The following is a 20,632-nucleotide window of genomic DNA, read 5'->3' on the forward strand; positions in this document are numbered from 1 at the left end:
ATTTATTATGGCATGAATTAACTACTACCTGTGTTGTTATTGGTATTTTTACCAATAACATTGCATTTATTGTTATCCATTACATTTATACACAGTGATCTAAATTTGAAGTGTATTGCATTGTATTGTTGTGTAAGTTTACTATGTTACACTTAGTTTTCTATTTCTCTTCTTTGTTTTTTCCAGCTCATATTCTTGTGGTTTCCTCTTTCTGAATACTTATGCTTACATAGAAAAAGCATACATTAGATTGGACACACAAATATTTATAAAAATATGCATATTGACTATCTATGAGAGATATCAGTGAGTTGGTTTGTTCAATTCTTATTTACAGGATGTTTGAGAAAGCCTGTTATTTCAATTAAGTACCTTGAAGTCAGCTATATATTGAAATGGCTCAGTAATAATATCTCTCAGTAAAACAACTCCTAACCTTTATGTGGAATGAATTATTTTCCTGGCTTGTGTTAGCTACTCAATATATAAGGGTTAAACATCATTATCACTATCTAAATCCAGTGGAACTATAATGATTCCATCCCCATGCATATGGTTGTATACATTATATTTTTCAGATGTATTCAAATACCACATCTTCTATGTGTTTTTTGTTTGTTGGTTTGGTTCAAAATTTGTACTTGAAGAGAAGTGTCTAAGTTTTCTGTACTCTCAGCAGATTACATTTAACATTATTTTATTTTCCCCCTCAGGCCTTATTTTAGTTCCAGGAAGTATGATTGGTCATTTTCTTGGAGGTTTAATTATTGACAGATTGGAAATGACTTGTAAGAACAAATTGAAATTCACTCTGGTGACATCTATTGTATCAGTTGTGCTTTTCCTATTAATCTTTTTTGTATCATGTGATACATCGAAATTTGCTGGAATCAATGAAGATTATGATGGGTAAATATAAGTTTGTATACTATATTTTAAATCATAAATGAAGAGATATTTTCAGACCAATAATTCAGTAATATAACTCTTCAGTTATGTAACTTTATATAGTAATATAATTTTTCAGTTATGTAGCTTTTGGAATTATTAATCATGTAAATGAAGTATAAAGCATGGTTTTACACCAGGCAGTGGTGGCCCATGTCTTTAATCCCAGCACTTGGGAGGCAGAGGCAGGCAGATTTCTGAGTTTGAGGCCAGCCTAGTCTACAGAGTGAGTTCCAGGACAGCCAGGGCTACACAGAGAAACCCTGTCTCGAAAAACCGAAAGAAAAAAAAAAAAAACAACAACATGGTTTTACTTTTCATATTAAGGGTACATATCTCACAGAGATATATTTATCATGCATCCATTGGTCATTTATGATCAAATTAGAACTTTGTGTTAGGGTGTATAGCAAGTACAAAATGTTACTAGAATATTTGTACTGTGTTTTGACCTTGTGTTCTTGAACTGGTCTAACTTTTATAGACATCAAAGAACAGATTTAAAGAATACTTGAGCATGCACATGGATATTTGGAATTAAATAGCAAAAATGTAAAAGGCTTGGCTTGAGTTAATATTAAATATTGTACAACATAAATGCAACTGAAAACTAAAGGACTAAGCAAGTGAAATATTAAAAGAGAAAAATAGCACTTTCAACTTCAAAGGATAGCATGTCACAAATCTTTATCCAATAAATGCTACTGGAGCTAGTTAGAGAGCTATTAAACCTTACTACAACTTCATTTCTTTTACAAATTCATCCATGGGAAGTAGAAGAATCTGATGAATTTGTAGATATAGCAACAAAATACATATTTGTAACTGACAATGATAATTTTATAAAAGCATAATAATTAAAAACCTTTTCTGTTCAAAAATTTTGTCAATCTGGTAGTATGAGTATGTAATCAGTAATAAAGAAATACTTGAAAAGTAAAAATTTAGAGAGCCTGGAGCTGTATTATTAATGACATGTCAACTGAAAAATCCCTGACCAGAAAAATATTGACTTAACTGCTTCTTTACTCCAGTAGAAAATGAATGGAAAAACATCCCATTTCTATCATTCTCTTTTCAAGTTAGAAATAAGATGCACAAATAACTTGCTCAAGTATGCAAGGTGAGCAGAAACATTTATGATTAAAAAAAATCTTACTCATTTAAATAAATACCTAAACAAAAGTATTTTAAACACTTGTATACTTGAATATTAAATGGTATAAACATTGCACTTCTTTTCAAATTCATTTCAAAACTATTTATAATTCATAGACTATTTTTTTAAAATATATTTAATTATAGTAGAATTATGTTATTTTTCCTAATAAAGATTTCCACATACTGCAAAAAGTTTATACTTATAAGTAGACAAAACCCAAAATGCTACAAGTGACAATACACTCCCTTCAGAAACAAAATAATGAAACAAAGTTGGAGTACTCAACTAAAACAGATAAAATTTGATTGTGAAGCCCAAATATGTACTATGGTATTGTCTTAACTGCAAATCTTTAGAAGACTCAGAAGAGAGAACTCTAGGAGACATTATGAATACTTTGAAACTTACTGTATGTAAACACACATTCTAACCTGAGAAGAGAATTACATTCTTTAAAAAGATATCCTTGGGAAATTTATATATCAAACTAAAAATAGAATTTAAGAAACATGTTTAGTTTTACATAGTTCTCCAGTTATGAAAGAGACCTGTGGATGTACTAAAAATTAGGTAGTTCAAGAAAAAATATTAATTATGTTTCTGCTATAAATGTAATTTACTACATTTCAACTTAGAAGATGAGATTCTTTAAATTTAGTATTAAGTTTATGAATAAATAATATGTTACCAATGTAAAAGACACGATTAATTGATTTTTGATGCAAATATTTATAAAAAATGTTTTCTTCTAGCTGAAAGAGTACAGGGAAAATGAGAAGTAATCAAGGTTTTCTGTACACAATATAAGAAATTGGACTGCTGGATTATAAGCATTATATAAATTCTTTGTTGTGAATGAGTATAATATTGCAAAATATATACTAACAATATGAGTAAAAATATTTTTGATCTTGAATTTGGCAAGGATTTTTTTACATGACATAACACTAATAATATAGGAAGAAAATTATAAGTTGGATTTGAAAATTGCAATCTGCCTTTTAATAACTTTTTTTTGTTCTGGGTTTTTCAGACAGGATATCACTATTTATACCTGGTTGTACTTGAATTTGATATGTATACCAGGATTATTTTGAACTAAGAGAGATCCACCTGCCTATACCTCTAAAACTCTGGGATTAAAGTTGTGTACTGCCCTGCCTGGTTTTCAAGGATCCTTTTTAAAAATCAGCAACAAATTGTAAAAAGATATTGGAAAACAATATATACAAAAGATTTGTTTCTGGTCATATAAAACACTTAATAGTGGTTCCTATAAACTCATAATAATAGTTTTATTAGTAATAAGAAAATAAATTAGAGAGAGAGAGAGAGAGAGAGATGAACAGGAAAAGAGTACTAATAAATAATGTGTAAGTAAATAGTAAAGTGGTAAAGTAAATCTTTAAAAAGGGGGTGTCAGCCCATTTTAGGAGTTATGATTTTATTTGTTAAAATGACTCTGGTGGGAAATTTTATTACAGTATAAAATAATTCAAGTGATACATTTTTAAATATTTAAATTATTATTGACATCCCAAATGGTGATCCCCCTCCCAATTCCGTTTTCACAGATACCCTCCTCATATCCTGTTCCCCTTGTCTTCTGAGAGATTGGGGACACCTCAGATATGCCCCCACCCTAGTGTGCAAAACACTCTGCAAGATTAGCTACATCCTCTCCAACTGAGGCTAAGATTTATTTATTTTTAGTTTATGAGTTTGAGTATTCACCTACATGTATGTTATGTGCCACATGCAAGCCTTGTGCCTGGAAAGACCATAAGAGGGCATCAGACTCTCTGGAATTAGAGATTTCCTGGAGTTGAGAATGGAATTTTGTTCCTCCAAAAGTGTAGAACGTGCTCTAAAGAACTAAGCCATCTCTCCAGGACTGTCTTAAATGTGCATTTTGTTATGTTTCTATGCCTAAATAAATCTATGAAAGAATGATTTTTAATAAGCATATATGTGGATCTAGTGCATATCTTGATGTATACATTAACAATTTTAATGATGGAATTATAATTGTATTCAATCTCAACTTCGCAGCTTAGGTAGAATTGGAAGCCTCACAGCCCCATGCAATGATAAATGTGGTTGCACAACTTCTGTCTATTCGGCTGTATGTGGAAGAGATGAAAAAGAATATTTTTCTCCCTGCTTTGCAGGCTGCTACAATGCTAAAAATATACGAGACGAAAAGGTAGATTTTCTCATGCTTCTTCCTGTCCAGTAATATGCTCAATTTGTAGATAGTTGCTAGATTTTATTTCTGTCTCTAAAATTTTGCTTTTATAGTTTCCTTCCTTTATATTTTGACAACATGGAAAGAAAATCTAGTTTTTGGTTACTGAATTCCCTTTCAGCAGCACTCACTGAACTTTGAACACAAGGTTTCACACACCAAAGGGTTGCCCAGTGCTTTTTCCTTCAAATGTACCTTCTGCTGAGATTCAAAATGTTACTCTGTGTTTCCAGCTATTTCTATATTTCTGCCCACAGTAACTCAGATATAGATATGACTAATTGGGGGCTTGAAATCAGTGCTCTACCACTGAGCTACACTTCCAGCCCCCAGTTCTTTGATGGTTCATCAGTCCTTATCATATATGTAAGCCTTTCAAAAACATCTTGACATTCTAGAAATATGACTTACCTGAATTGAATATTCTAAAATCTCTCATTATATATCTCATGGTACTAACATGAATTATCTTACTTTCAGGACTGCTGCTACTACCTACAACAAATTTCTTCTTTTTCCTTCTTGTTCTGTTGTACAGGCCAATTGCCTACTCTACTACTTGTTTAAAATTGTAGGGTTCTCTTTTTTTGTATGTATGCATGTTTGATGTGTGTGTGTGTGTGTGTGTGTATGCACACACACACATGACAAGCACACCTGTGCATGCATATTAGTATTTGATTCTTCAAAATGGAAAATGTATTCAGTTAAAAGTTAGGCAAATAGAGTAGTGGTCAAAGGGCAATGTCTGATGTCATTCATCAGGATCAGTCCACCTTGAGTTTTAAGGCAGTCTTTCAGAGGCTTGGAGCTCTCCCAAGTAGGCTAGAGTACCTGGCCCCACATCCCCAGGGAACCACATATTTCTGCATCTGCAGCAGTGGGCTTATAAGCACAGCACAATGCCAGGCTTTTAGTGTGGGTGCCGGTGATTTCTTGGCACCTCACTGACTTGATTATCTCCCAGCCCATAGGTGCACATTTCATAGCTGCTAATTCTGATTTGTTCATTTATTTATTTATTTATTTATTTATATTGGTTATTCTAGTTATTTACATTTCAACTGTTATTCCCCTTCCCAGTTTGCCCTCTGCAAACACCATATTCTCTCTCCCTTGTCCCTGCTTCTATGAGGGTGCTCATCCACATGACTACCATTCTCTCTTTAGCACCCTAGCATTCCCCTACTCTGTGTCATCTAGCCTTCACAGGACCAAGGGTCTCTCTTCCCATTGATGCTGGATAAGGCAATCCTCTGTTACATATGCAGCTGGGGCCATAGGTCCTTCCAGGTGTATTCTTAGGTTGGTGGTTTAGTCCCTGGGAACTTTAGAGGGTCTGAATTGTTGATATTGTTGTTCTTACTATGGGGTTGCAAACCCCTTCAGCTGCTTCAGTCCTTGCCCTAACTCCTCCTTTAGGGTCCCAGTGTTCAGTCAGATGGGTGGCTACATGCATCTGCATTTGTATTAGTCAGGCTCTGGAATAGCCTCTCAGGGGACAGCTATTCCAGGCTCCCATCAGCAAGTGCTTCTTGGCATCAGTAATAGTGTCTGGGTTTGGTGTCTGAGGATGGAATGGATCCCTAGGTGAAGGACTCTCCGGATGGCTTTTCCTTCAGTCTCTGCTCCATTCTTTGTCCCTGCATTTTTTTAGACAGGATCAATTCTGGATTAATATTTTTGAGGTGGGTGGATGGCCTCATCTGTCAATCAGGCTCTATGCCTATCCACTGGATATGGTCTCTACAGATTCTATCTCCCTATTGTTGGGTATTTCATCTAGTTTCCGCCCTGGTGGGTCCTGGGAACATCTTGGGTCTCAGGCATCTGGGACTTTCTAGTGGCTACCCCCAGTTTCCCACCCCCACTGCTGCACATCTCTGTTCAAATTCCTGAACCATCTGTACTTCTCCTCTGTGTCCTCCTGCATCTGAACTGGCCCCTCTTTTTCCTGCCCCCTCCTCTCTCCCTCCAAGATCTCTCCCTCCCCCTTCTTCCAGGGATTATTTTCTTCCCTCTTCTGAGTAGGGTTTCCTATTATGTGTGAGCTGTACCATGGGTATTACGTGATTTTTGTGTAATATTCATTTTTCAGTGAGTACAAACCATGTGTGTTCTTTTGTGACTGGGTTACCTCACTCAGCATATTTTCAAGTTCCATCTATTTGCATGTAAATTTCATGAAGTCATTGTTTTTAATAGCTGAGTAGTACTCAACTGTGTAAATGTACCACATTTTCTGTATCCATTCCTCTGTTGAGGGCCACATCTGAGTTTTTTCCAGTTTCTAACTATTATAAATAAGGCTGTTATGAACATAGTGGAGCATGTGTCCTTGTTATATGTTGGAACATCTTTTGGGTCCTTTTAATTAGAACAAAAGTATAGATCTAGGTACTAAAATTCTTGTTTTTATTTTCCTCTGTCTCCTGATATTTTGTGAAAAAACAGCAATAAATAATATATTTACTAATTTTTAGACATTATGTCAACATGTTAGTGGCATTTATGCTTTAGTATCATAACAAGACTTTTAAAAAACAGCAGTATGAAACAGATTTATAACATTTATAAAATCATTCATCTAAAATGTTATATGCTAAAATAATATTTAGGCCTTTAAGGTATGGGAGAAATCTAAATGTAACTTAAAAACACTGTCATGGTTGTTAATCACTTACCATGCCCAACTTACTAATTACATTTTATTATAAGTATGATACGTTGGACATAATTTGGATGTATCCCTCCAAAGTTTAGTTTATGTGTCAGAATATTGGTCCAGAGTATGATAAATTTAAAAGGTGATAGGCTCTTTAGGAGTTGAGGCCAGGTAGGGGGTTGAGATGATTTCTTGTTTTTTTTTTTTTTTTTTTTTTTTTTTTTTTTTTTTTTTTTTTTTAACTTTTTATTGATTCTTTATGAGTTTCACATTACATACCATAGCCCCACTCATCTTTTTTACTCCTTGTATTTTCCCCTTTACCATTACAACCTCCACCCTAAAGAAAGTATAATATATACAAACAATACAAAATAATACAAAACACAGAAAACATCTCGTTGTAGAAGCTGTAGTGTGTCCCACAGTATACCCCTCTGTCCATCTTCATTGCAAATGTTCTCTGCAATGAGTCGTCAGTCTGGGTAAAGGTCTCTGGCTTCTATCACATCTTCAGTATTAGATCCTGACTGGAACTCCTCCCTATTATCACTGTTGCCCTGTATCATGTAAATCCAGTAGCTTGGATTCGACCCATTCACATGGTCTAACAGTTCATAGCTGATATGAATTCAAAGCCAGGCCAACACAAAACTTTGGGTTTAGGCCTGTGTCATAGCTGAACTTTTCAGCCTGTTAGCTTACCCTTAACCACACCACCAGGGCCAGATCTCCAACACTTCTACATCTAGACCACCCAATGCAGCATTCAAAATAGGCAGGGTTAGCACTTTTATAATCACGTCCTCCTGGCTGGCTCACCCACATCCATGACTCCAGAGTCAAGACATTGGGCTCACGCTCCCAAGTGCTACAGCCAATGAAGGCCTGGGCCAGTTCTTCCTCTCTCATATCCTTGGGACTGGCTCCCCACTGTCTTTGTAGATCTCAGGATTTGTAAATGGATGAGTGTTTACCTTTCTACTCTGATAGCCTATAGGTTACCTTTTGGTACCATTAACACTAGTTCTAGTCCATAGGGGTGAAATTTCTAGGCAGGCACCAGCTGAACTCTCTACATTCTGTAAGTTATGTAAGTGTTGTCTTCAGCAAGCAGGTATTTGTCAAGAGACTATGTAATAGTCTTGGAAATAGCCTGAGTCATTTGGGAGCTTGAACTGAAAGTTAAATTTAGTGGTAAAGATACGTAGTTCTGTCTTTGTCTCCCATTATTTGGTGATTCTATTGAGATTTCCTTCATATGTGCTTATATTTTAAGAGTCTTCTACTGTGTTGGGTTACTGAATGATTTTTCAAATACCCTAAGTATTAGCTATCCTTTCCTTAACTCTCTCTTGGCTCCCCTCCACATTTGATTCTCCCACTTCAGTCCTTCCCATCCCTGTTCAGCCATAACTATCTATTCTTTTTTCCTCTTCATGGAGAAATCCATCTCTCCTCCTAGCCCCTCACTTTATATCTATCATCTGTGATTCTACAGACTGTAGTTTCCTCTTTACTGAAATAAGAGCTCATAAACACATATGAGTGAAAAAACAACATATTTTTGTGTGGGTCTGGATTAACTCTATCAGGATGATTTTTTTTTTATAATTCTATCCACTTAGTTCAAATTTTATAAATTTTTTTTACAACTGAGTAGTATTCCATTGTGTAAATGTACCTGACCAAGCCAGCCCAGTCAATCAACAGGGTCTCAAGAGAGGGAGTGAGGATTGAAAAAGCAAAAGAGTTAGACAAAATTATAACATGACTCCAGCCTGTACTGAGGCTGAAGCAGCTTTATTTCTTTCCTGTCTGCTTTGATATCATTCTAGGTATATCCAAAAAACATGCCCAGTTCTTAGATCAAAGACAAAGTAATCAAGCAAAGTAGTAAACAAGGAGGTCATACAATATAGTAATTAAGTAATGTAGTAAGCAAAGAGATCACAAAAGGTAATAAAAGCAAAGTAGTAAACAAAGCCCTCACTCTTTCTGATATTCTTACCTAAGCCTATTTCCTTGTCCAAGCCCAATGACAAATGACAAATTCATAGAAATGGACCAAAAGCTCTCAACATGCACCTTGTGTTCTTTATCCATTCATCCATGGATGGGTATCTAGGCTGTTTTCTAATATTGATTTGATCAATAGGCTTTTGAGTATATGCCTGAGTGTCAGAGATAGATTTGGTGGTAGATCTGTTTCCAGTTTCATGAGGATCTGACACACTGATATTCACAGTGGGTGTACAAGGTTGCATTCCTACTTTGTTCATCTATTTTTTCTTTTTCTTTTTAATTTTATAAACTTCATTTTCCCCCTAGAGAACATGGTCAGGATATCAGAGGGGCACAGCTTGTACTACAAAAACTATTTGAGCTCAGTGGAGCTGTGCAGTCCAAAACCCACAGATATAGGTCCAGAGTTTTCTAATGGGGGTCCAAGCACTTTTATCTAGATGTCAAGAAGACATCTAGCCTCCTGCAGTCTGTTCTTTCTCAGGCTTGGGGAAATTGTTCAGAGGTGAGATGACAGTAGTGTCTATACCATGTGTGCTTGTTCACCGATCACCCCCCTTAACTTAAGGATACACTGGGTGGTATGCTCCACTCAGGACAGACCTTCAGAGGCTCTCATGTTGTTCTGTTTCTCCTAGGCACTGGGTGGGTCAACCATACTTCTTCATCTTTTAGTCAGCTGTTGAATCTGTGTTGATTCTGGAGCCAGAGCAATGCTGTTGCCAAACCAGTGCTGTTCCTGGCCATGCTCTGCTGTGACATTGGCACAAGCAATGATATCTGGAAGTCTTATTAATAACTTTATTTCCCCCACTGTCATATAACAGTGTAGGTCAAAGGAGTGAATAGCAGTTTCAACAATAACTGCCCCATATGGGGTTCATACGCTCTCTGAGCTCTAGGATGGTGATCTTTGTTCATGTATTTTAAATGACACATACTGCTAACAGCTTTCTTTTAATAGATAATATTTGTACATTCTTATATTTTATGTTTACTTGTGGTGTTATTTTCTTTCTGCCTAAAGAATTCCTCCATCATTTCTGAAAACTTTTCACTAGGCATGGAATGCAAGGTTGCATGTATTCCCGTCACCCTTAAAACATACAGTATTGGACTTTCTGTAATGAGACAAATATCTGAGAGAGACTATTTGAAAGAAGAAAGTTTTGTTTTACTTCTGATTTCAACTATAATTCCACTGTAGTTTGCTTGCAATAGTTAAGTCTGTGGAGGGTCACTAGTGTGGATCAGGACTCCTCACCTTACTGCATTCAATAAAGAGAGGTGAAACAGGTGTGTGTGCCTGGGCTAGCTGACATCTAGCATTTTTATTTCTTTCTGGCCATTTTGTGTTAGGCATAGTGCTCCCATTCAATTCCAAAAACTAACCTCTGGGAAATAACTCTATTTATACACATGACAAACTAATAATCAAAATTCACCACAGAGGTGTATTATCTTGTCTGTCTTCAGACATTTAGAATTTTCTCTTTGTTTGTGCTTCCTGTAGTAGCATGGATATAATTTTCATTTCTTTCCTCTGGGATTCACCATGTATCATAAGTCTGCATCAATTTTAATCATTTATTATCCTGTATCTACCTAGAAAGTTACTAATACACTTTTGACATTGAGTAACATTGTTATGATCCCTTAATTATAACTTCAGAACCCCAGACATAGCATAACTCAGTTGCATAGAAAAAAGTCAGGGTACAGGCTCAAATTCTGTTCTTGTAGAGGCTCTGTCAAGGAATGACTTGTAAATGCATCCTATTTCTCTGACCTTGAAAGTAATAAAATCTATATTTTTTGCTGCCTTTTCTCAGAGGTGGTTTTAGCCTTTAAGAACCACTCAAATTCTTTAACATATGAACCCTTTTCCTCAAGGCCAATAAAATAAAAATCTTATGTTGCCTGCTTTGAATATCTTTTATCAGGAACTGCCAGTACAATTTGAAGCTGACTAGTCAGGTGAGGTTTACCCAAAGTAGACATTTTTCCCCCTTACGCTTGTAATACTCTAACAGTCATAAAAGTTTTGCCTTGGGTATCATTAAGTTATGTATAACTGATGGACAGAATCACCACAGCCATCTTGAATTACTTCCTGGCACATACAAGAGAAGACTTCTGCTTTGTGCCAGACCTTATAATATACTTCCTATGTGTTTCCATCTCCTTTACTTAAAAAAAAAGATTATTTTTTTCACAAAGTAAAACTTGCCCAGTTTCCTTTTCCTCAACTCCTCATAGTTTCCCCCACTTCTGCACTCCCCCAGATCCAATTCCATTTTGTTTCCTCTTTAGAAAATAGCAGGCCTCTAAAAGACAGTCAAATAGAGAAGAACAAGGTATAACAAGATATAATAAGATGTAACAAGACCTCATATTTAAGCTGTACATGGGAAAACAGAGGAGGAATAGAGTCCCTAGAGCATACAAAACAGTTAGAGGTACAGCTCCTTCCACTTTTATGAGTCCCATGAAAACACTAAGTTTGTTAGGCCATAACATAAATAGAAGACCTGATACAGACCCATGCAAACCCTGTGCTTGCTACTTAAGTCTCTTTGAACCCATGTGAGCCCTGCATAGTTAATTAAGTGGTGCAGATTCTCCTGTTATCTTCCATCCCCTCAGACTACTGCAATTTAATCTTTCCCTCTAATGCAGGGCTTCCCTATATCCCAGTAGAGGGACCTAACAAGTCCTCCAATTTAGACTCTCTCTACTACAGCATAATATCTGACTAGGGTTCTCTATACTTGCTCCCATCTGTTGCAACAGGGGGGCCTCTCTGATTATAACTGGACAAGGCACAAAACTATGAGTATATCAGACTGTCATTAGAAATCATCTCGTTGGTCTTTTTTGTCTTTTCTTTTTCTCCACCAGCTATGTTTAGTTCTAGTCTAGATCTCTGGTGTATCCAGTCTCCAGGTCTTAGGGATGCAAACAGTGTAGGTAATGGGCTCCCACTCCTGGCATGGGCTTCAAGTTAAACCAAACATTGGTGGCCACTATCACAAGTTCTGTACTGTCATTGCCCCCAGCATATCATGCCGGCAGGGTTGTAGGTTAAGAGTTGTGTGACTGGGTTGTGTCCAAGTTTCATTTTTCTGTAGCCAACAGAATATCATCTTGTGCAAAAGAGAATAGAAAAGTGGTTTTTAATCTTCCTAATGCTGTGACTCTATAATGCAGTTCTTTATGTTGTATCCATCAACTACAAAATTATTCTCATTGATACTTCATAACTATAAATTTTTATTGATATAAATTGTAATGTAAATATCTGGTATATGTGATAACTGATATACAACACCTATACATGTGTTAGCCAACCACAAAGGCATTGTGACCCACATATTGAGAACTTTGGGACTAGAGGAATGAACAGCCCAGGCCCTTTGCATTCTAAAAGCTGTGTGGATGTTTTCTTTGGCAATTGGGCTACACTGTTGGTTTTCAAAAAATGACCTTTTGTGTCAGCATCAGCCTGGGTTGTCTTGGGATCGCTGTGGAACTCCCTCAGCCAACAACTCAAATGAGTACAACCCACTCTCACCACTAGAAGCCTTGCCTGGCTACAGTCAAGTTCAGATACTATATCCTCCATTACTAGGAGTCCTCACTAGGGTCATCCTTATAGATTCCAGAATCCTCTCTAGATTAGGTTTTCATAACACCCCCCAACGTGTTCCAATTCCAGTTGGGCTCCCCACAATCTCTTCTATACCCACACCATCTGATACCTCTTGTTTCTGTCTTCATCTACATCCAGTCTGCAGAACATATTTATTTTATTTCTCCTTCTCAAGGAGGTCCATGCATCTCCCTCAGATTCTTCCTTTTTACCTAAACTGAGTCTATAAACTGTAGTTTGATTGTCATTTACTTAACAGATAATATCCACAAAAAATCATTACATGCCCTATTTGTCTTTCTAGTATGAATTACCTCACTCAGGATGATTTTTTTTAGCTCCATTTATTTGCCAACAAATTTCATGATGTCACTTTTTAACAGCTGAGTAATAGTACATTATGTAAATGTACCACATATTTTGTATTCTGTCAAGTCACATCTGGTTAGTTGCAGTTTCTGGCTATTATATATAAAACCACAATGAACATAGTTGAACAATTGTCCCTATGGTAGAATGGAGCATCCTTTGGATATATGTAAAAGTCATATATCTGGGTCTTAAGGTAGGTTGATCCCCAAATTTCTGAGCAACTCCTATAATGACTTCCATTGCGACTCTACAATCTTTCATTTCCACCAGCAGTGGGGGAACATTCCACTTCCTCTACATCCTCACCACCATGAGATGTCACTTATTTATCTTAGCCACTCTGGAATGTGTAAGATAAAATGTCAAGAGTTGTTTTCATTTGCATTTCCCTGATGGGTAAGGTTATTGAACATTTCGTTAATGTAACTCAGTCATTTAAGATTCCTTTATTGAAACGTTTCTGTTTAGAGCTCTACAATATTTTAAATTGAATTATTCTGGTTTTGATACCTAGTTGCTTCAGTCACTTATGTGTTTTGAATGGTAGACATCTATTGGATGTGGCGTTCATAAAAATCACTTCTCATTTTGTATACTGCCTTTTTTTTTTTTTTCCAATTGATAGTTTTCTTTTTGTTACAGATAATTTTCGGTTACATGAGGTTTCATTTGTTACCTGATAATCTCAGTGCCTGCACTATCTATGATCTACTCAGAAAATTGTCATCTATGCTAATGCCTTCAAGGATGATACATTTTTTCTTCTTTCAGATTTAGTGTGCCTTGTTTTATGTTGATGTCTTTGATCCACTTGGACTTGAGTTTCATTCAGGGTGATGCATGTGGGTCTACTGGCATTCTTATCTACAGATACCCAGTTTGAGCAATAGTATTTGTTGGTGACCCTTTTCTTTTTCCAGTGTGTATTTCTGGTTTGCTTATCAAAATTTAGGTATCCCAAGTTGTGTGGCTTTATGACTGGGTCTTCAATTGGATACCATTGAATAATGCACCTTCTTATGCTAATACTATGTAGTTTTTATTTCTATATCTCTGTAGTACAGCTTGTATTCAGAGGTGGTGATACCTCCAGCAGTTTTTATCATTTAGGACTGTTTTAGCTATCCTGGGCTGCTTTGTTTCCATATGAAGTGGAGGATTGTTCTTTCAAGTTCTGCAACTAACTCTGTTGGACATTTGATGGGTATTGCATTGAATACCTAGATTTTATTTGGTAGAATTGACATTTTGACTATGGTAAACCTACTGATCCATGAACATGAAAGATTTTTCCATGCTCTGATATTTTCTTCAGTTTCTTTCATCAATGACTTGAAATTTTACATACAACAGTTTTAATTGTTTAGTTTTCATAGTATTTGTGGCTATAATAAGGTGTTATCTCTCTTACTTCTTTCTTAGACCAGTTGTCATTTTGGATATAAGAGGACTACTGATTTCTGTGAGTTTATTTTGTAACAAAGTACTTTCCTGAAAGAATTTATGAGCTGTAGAAGTTTACTAGTGGAGTTTTTAGGTCACTGATGTGTACTATCATATCTTCTATAAATAAATATGCTTTGACATCTTCCTTTCTAATTTCTAATTCTTGATCTACTTCAGTTATTACTATACTTAAGACTTCAAGGACTGTATTGAATAGATATGGAGAGAGTAGACAACCGTGTCTTATTCCTGATTTTAGAAAAATTGATTTTTGTTTCTCTCTGTTTAATTTGATGTTGACTATAGGCTTGTTGTAAATTGCCTTTGTTCTGTTTAGGTATATTCCTTTTATTCTTTTTAAAAACTTTTTATTGGATATTTTATTTATTTATAATACAGATGTCATCCTCTTTCTCTATTTCCCCTCCCTAGAACTTCCTATCCCATCCCCCTTCCTCCTTTATGCTTTTATATCATTTTAATTACATGCATGTATTAAGGTCAGTTCTAGGTTGAGGGTGTAGGAATAAAATTGATGCAAATAGTAAAGGAAAAAGCAAGACAATAAAGACAAATAATCAAAAAAAAGCAAGGCATTAAACCCAATTGTGTGAATACTCCCATGGTCACTATTTCTAAGGGCTTATCAGGATGACCAAAGTATCAGAGCCTACTTCCCTGACCTAGCCCAAGGTTATTTTAATGTCTCAAGCCTACTTCCTTGTTCTAACCTAAAATTTAGATTCCTGTCTGAAATTATTTCTTTATTCTAGCCTAATATTTAGATTCCTGCATGAGGTTACTTCTTTGTTCTAGCCTAAGATTTAGATTCCTAGCTGAAATAACTTCTTTGTTCTAGCCTAATGTCAGATTCCTTTCTGAAGCCTACTTCCTTGTCCTGGGCCCATGTCAGAATCTTGCCAAGCAGCCCCAAAGGCTCTCTGCCTCTCCCCCTTTTTTATTTTATTAATAAGATTTAGCCTGTCTTAGGTCATTCTGACAAGAATGCCTTCCTTACCCATCATGGAGTATGCATTGTCAAAAGCAATGCATTTCTGTCTTAGGTTGGTAAGGGTCTGTGCAGAATCTTAGCTGACTTTAGCTTGCCAGCTTGTTAATTTAATAACTTTGTCTAGAGGTTCATTTTCAGGTTCCAGCCATGTACTTTGGCTGCCAACATGTTGATGTTGTTAAAGAAAAGCTTTAAGAAAATGGGTAGAAATAAAAGTATTCCCAGGACAAAAAGGGAGAGCATGATCATGCTATATATACTATTTTTGAAGCTTGACCAAAATAGAAATACTGACCTTAGGCCATGGGTAATTTTATCTTCACTATCTACTGCATCCAACCTCAGCAGAAGAGCATTCTTAAAATTCATAAGCTCCCTATGTATCTTTAAAACATCATGAGAGGTGATAGAATAATGCCAAATACACTGCAAGTATGATTGAACTTCTTCCTAATTATAATAACTACCACTGTAAATTGTAGAACTAACATGAATCCAATACTATTTAATGTGACACTCAAGATGGCTTCTTACTCTTAAATTTTGAACCTCCTTCCAGTAATTTGAATAGGATAAGAGCATCAATCCATTCTTCTAAATGCCTATCTAAATCCTCTTGTATATTCAACACATTAGTAACCAAGACAGCTACTATTGTTATTTCTTTTATTCTTAATCTCTCAGATCTTTAATTTTGCAAGGCATTTAATATTTTTCAAAGGATTTTACATTTCTAATAAGATGATAATGTTTGTGGTTTATTTTTATTTTGCTTATGATTGATTATATTTTCTGATTTTTATTTGTCCAACTAATTTTGTGTCTGTGAGATTAAGCCTAGTTGATCATAACAGATGATCACATTAATGTGTTCTTAGATTTCATTTGCAATATTTCTTGAGTATTAATATGTCTATGCTCACAAGAAAAAATTGGTGTGTAAATTTAATTTTTTGTTGTATCTTTATGTGGTTTTGGTATCAGGTTGACTCAGGCCTCATAAAATTAATAGGCCAATGTTTCTTTTGTTTGTATTTTGTGGAATAATTTGAGGAATATGTGTGTTAACTCTTCTTTGAAAGAATGGAAGAATTGTCCCCTAAATCCATCTGTCCCTTTATTTGTTATGGGTTTGTTTTTTGTTTAGATGTTCTTAGTAAGTAATCTATTTCACTAGGGGTTATAGATCTTTTTAGCACATATGTATAAATGTGGGTGTATGTGAGAGAGAGAGAGAGAGAGAGAGAGAGAGAGAGAGAGAGAGAGAGAGAGAGAGAGAGAGAGAGAGAGAGAGAGAGAGAGAGAGAGAGAGAGAGAGAGAGAGAGAGAGTTTCTGCCTCTCCAGTGTCAGGATTACAATTGCTGTACTGTATGCTCATAAAAAATTTGATTTCTGAAACAGTGATTTTAGTCTACTCAGTAAAAAGCAGCTGTGTTTATGATTATACCCAAAATAAAATATTAACATGATTGTACAATCTTTCATAGTTGGGCTATTATCCATATTTCAAATCTCAGATAAAATTTAATTTTATTCATTTCATTACCTGCAACTGCCCTTAATTTATACTGACCTCCAAAAATAATAAAATTAATATAAGTGACTACTATCGCTAAAACATATAGAATTCTTCCTTATTTACAATTATGTACCTGTAAATGTCTACATACAATGTAACACACTGAAAAGTAAAATATCTCAAAATTTTCCCAGTAATTTTGCATTTATACATAATGTATGGCAGGCTTAGCATGAAAATATAAATTAAAATGCTGTCTTCTTATCCGGCTATGATGGCATGTGCTTTAATTCCAGTACTCTGGAAGCAGAGGCAGACAGACCTGTGTCAGTTCCAGGCTATGTAGTGAAGGGAAACTTTCTTAATGGAATGCTGAGATAAAGAGAAATAGAATTCTTCACATAGAGTACACTGTGTGTTTGTGCATGTGCATGCACGTGTGTGTAACAATCCATAAAGCAATTAATGCAGAAGAGGCTATAAAATTTGAAATATGGACACATGGAAGGCTTTGAGTAAAGGGAAAGAAAAAAATTACATGATTATATTTTAATATCACTAAATAGAAAATTATAAATGCAAAAATGAACATACTCCCAAGAAGTCATTGTTTGGATTTTAACTTAGTATTTAGTCTTATTTAGTCTAGTAAGGCTATTGTCTCCTGTCACTTTCTGAAATACTGTTTTTATTTCATTATTAATAGACATACTATAATTGTTCTTGCATTACTGAAGGATTGACAACTGTTGATAGCGAAGGTCATGATATTGATGCTGTTTCTGGATCATGTAATAAGAGATGTCTTTCATTACCTTTGTTTTTTGCTTTTTACTTTTCTTCAACTGTTTTTTCAAATATGTGCAGTATACCTGTCACCACAGTTATCATCCAGTAAGTATATAATTTTCATAATTATTAAGTAATTAATACATATGAATGATACATTTAGAAGTATTTCAGGATTTACAGCAAATATTTCATGTTTTTACAGCAAAAAAACTACTGAATTTTATAGTAGAAATATAAATAGAAAATATTAAAATTATTAAAATTTATGTCTATATAATTTTTCTTTTTACTTGTTTTTTTATATAACATGTATAGATGCTACAGTTAGTCTCACTTTAATTTTAAAATGTACAAAGTTTTGGAATTGCATGTATTGCTCTCCATATAACGAATGTATGTATCTATGTACCATTAACAACATAAATTTAAAAGAAACTTTAGATTATATTTACTTTGTTTAATACACATCATAAATACACAAGAAAATTTTAAATTTTAACATCAATGTGAGTGTAAATTTGACTCACTGGTATAGGTATTTAACTATAATTTTACTTTAACCTCTGGGCCATGAGAAAGCCAAAATGTCATCCACAAAGGAACATGATAACTTCTACAGTTTCAATTTATTATTCTGGAATGACCCAATGTTTGTCATTCATATGCTCATCAGGAATATGCTAAATCATTCCAACTTGTTTAGGCATCATTCTAAACATATTCTGTCAATATGTTAACAAGTATGTCTGTGGCCTAATGATCTTCTGAAGGCTGACCAATGAGGAAAAAAGAAGAGCATACTTCTGGCATGTTCTTAGTAAGTCATAGAGTGAACATAGAGACAAAAATTATGGCATATTCTAGCAAATATATAGTTCTGATGGAAATAAAGCAGGAGATTATAAAGAGAATTATTACATGACTCATTTATAACAGTGCAGGGTTATCTGAGGAATCACAGCACAAAGAAGTAACAGTACCTGTACACCATGGTCACTGAAGCAGTGTTTATAACACCCCAAAATGGATAACCAAAGTACAGTTCTTACATTGGAGGTTTCTTTGACAATAAAGAAGAGTGAAATTATACCATTTGTTGGAAAATTAATGAAATTGAAGGTCAAATAGTTTGAGGGAATAATGTGAATTTGGAACAGCAAATGTTGGTCTCTTTTCCTACTTTGTGGGTTCTTCTTTCTTTCACCATTCTTCATGCCTTTTATTCCACCATTTCAATCCCCTGACATAGATAGGAGAGAAAAGGAGGATAGAGGAGAGTGATGGCAATGTGATTGTTGACTACTTTCTGTTGATTAAGGGCTTTGAGTTCCTAGGTGAAAGTTTGATCTTAGCTACTGGGATATGTATTTTCTGCTTCTTTCTTCTTTGAGCATGATTTCTTAACAAACTACAACCACCAGCAAACAACAACAACCAATCACCAACTACTCACTTCCAACCACCAACTACCAAGCACCAACCACCAACCCACAAACCTCTTGTGTCCCTAGCATTTAAATACCCTCTAAATTAATGTTTCCAGAATTTCAAACATCACCCAATAGCAGAAACTATCTGTAGCTGGCAAAATCAAGGCCCTATTAGAACAAGACACAAACCATAGTTACTAAGAAGCAGCTCTATATCCCCATACCTGGGATTAAGTTAAAAAAAAAATACATATTCTTAAAATATTTCTGTGTTTTGAAAAGAAACCAAAATGCTAAAATTCTCAATTAAAGGCAACTACTGAATATATCTCATGTGTGGAATTCATTTCTTTTAAGTCATGATCTTAGATAAAAGTTTTAGAGAATATGAAAGATATGAAAGATAGAGTAATTTAGAATAAAACAGAAAGTAAGTAGATCATTTACTCAGAAGCCATAGGCTTGTACAATTTTCATATATAATAAAAAGGAAAGCAGCTGCAGGGCATGTCAATTTATCCATATGAACAAAGCACTTGAGAGACAGAAACGGGATATTTCTGAGTTCAAAGCCAACCTGATCTGTACAGTAATTTTTAGGCCAGACTGGGCTTCATATTGTGACATGGTCACTATATAAATAATAATTTTAAAAAAATGAATGAAAAATAAAAAGGAAGAAAATTTAAGTAGGAATATACAGTTAAGTACACATCAATGAACCTAGTTTGCAATCTATAAAGAGTGGGCTAATTCAAAGACATGTGGTTTTAATTGTGTGAATTTACATAAATAAATATTAGAAGTATAAGAAAGAAATTAAGGTGGCAATCTTTAACATATTTGGAAAAGGGTGGAAGAGAGAAAGGATCAGAAGATAAATGTCCGTAAATGAGGCCAGGTGTTCGTATACACATGAAGTTTTCTGTGCTACATTTGCTTCATCTTGTTTGGCTCTTTTAAGCATGCATTTATGTTATATTTAAAATTATGAAAGATAAATGCATGAATTATAAAAGTATAATCAGGAATAGTAATGTTTAATGTTATAAATGAGGCATTTTCAATACTGATTAAAGTGTAAAGACAAGGAAATAAATAATGAAGGGACATTGCAAGGCGCTGATTTAAAATACTGCTCTTCATCATTTTCTTTTTACAAAAAACACCTGATAAGAAATATAATGGGAGAGTGGGAGTTAGAAATTATCAAACAGGACAGGCCAAGAACATCACAAATAAGACCTAAAGAGTCAACTGACTTGGGCCCATGGAGGCTCACAGAGACTGAGCCAGGAAACCAAAGATCATGCATGAGATGGACCTAGGCCACCTACACATTTGTAGCAGATGTGCAGCT

At 34.9% G+C, this 20,632-nt stretch overlaps 1 protein-coding gene across 1 annotated transcript in view; it reads left to right on the forward strand.

Annotated features, from left to right (window-relative positions):
• Positions 1-20,632, forward strand: part of LOC143434762 (solute carrier organic anion transporter family member 6C1-like) — a 75,829-nt gene that overhangs the window by 43,821 nt on the left and 11,376 nt on the right. The window contains exons 8-10 of the mRNA XM_076914644.1: positions 714-909; positions 4,163-4,316; positions 17,757-17,944. Coding sequence (XP_076770759.1) covers positions 714-909; positions 4,163-4,316; positions 17,757-17,944 — 538 coding nt within the window. The remainder of the gene's footprint in view (positions 1-713; positions 910-4,162; positions 4,317-17,756; positions 17,945-20,632) is intronic.

This window comes from Arvicanthis niloticus, chromosome 17, assembly GCF_011762505.2.
Source record: "Arvicanthis niloticus isolate mArvNil1 chromosome 17, mArvNil1.pat.X, whole genome shotgun sequence".
NCBI classification, from domain to species: Eukaryota; Metazoa; Chordata; class Mammalia; order Rodentia; family Muridae; genus Arvicanthis; species Arvicanthis niloticus.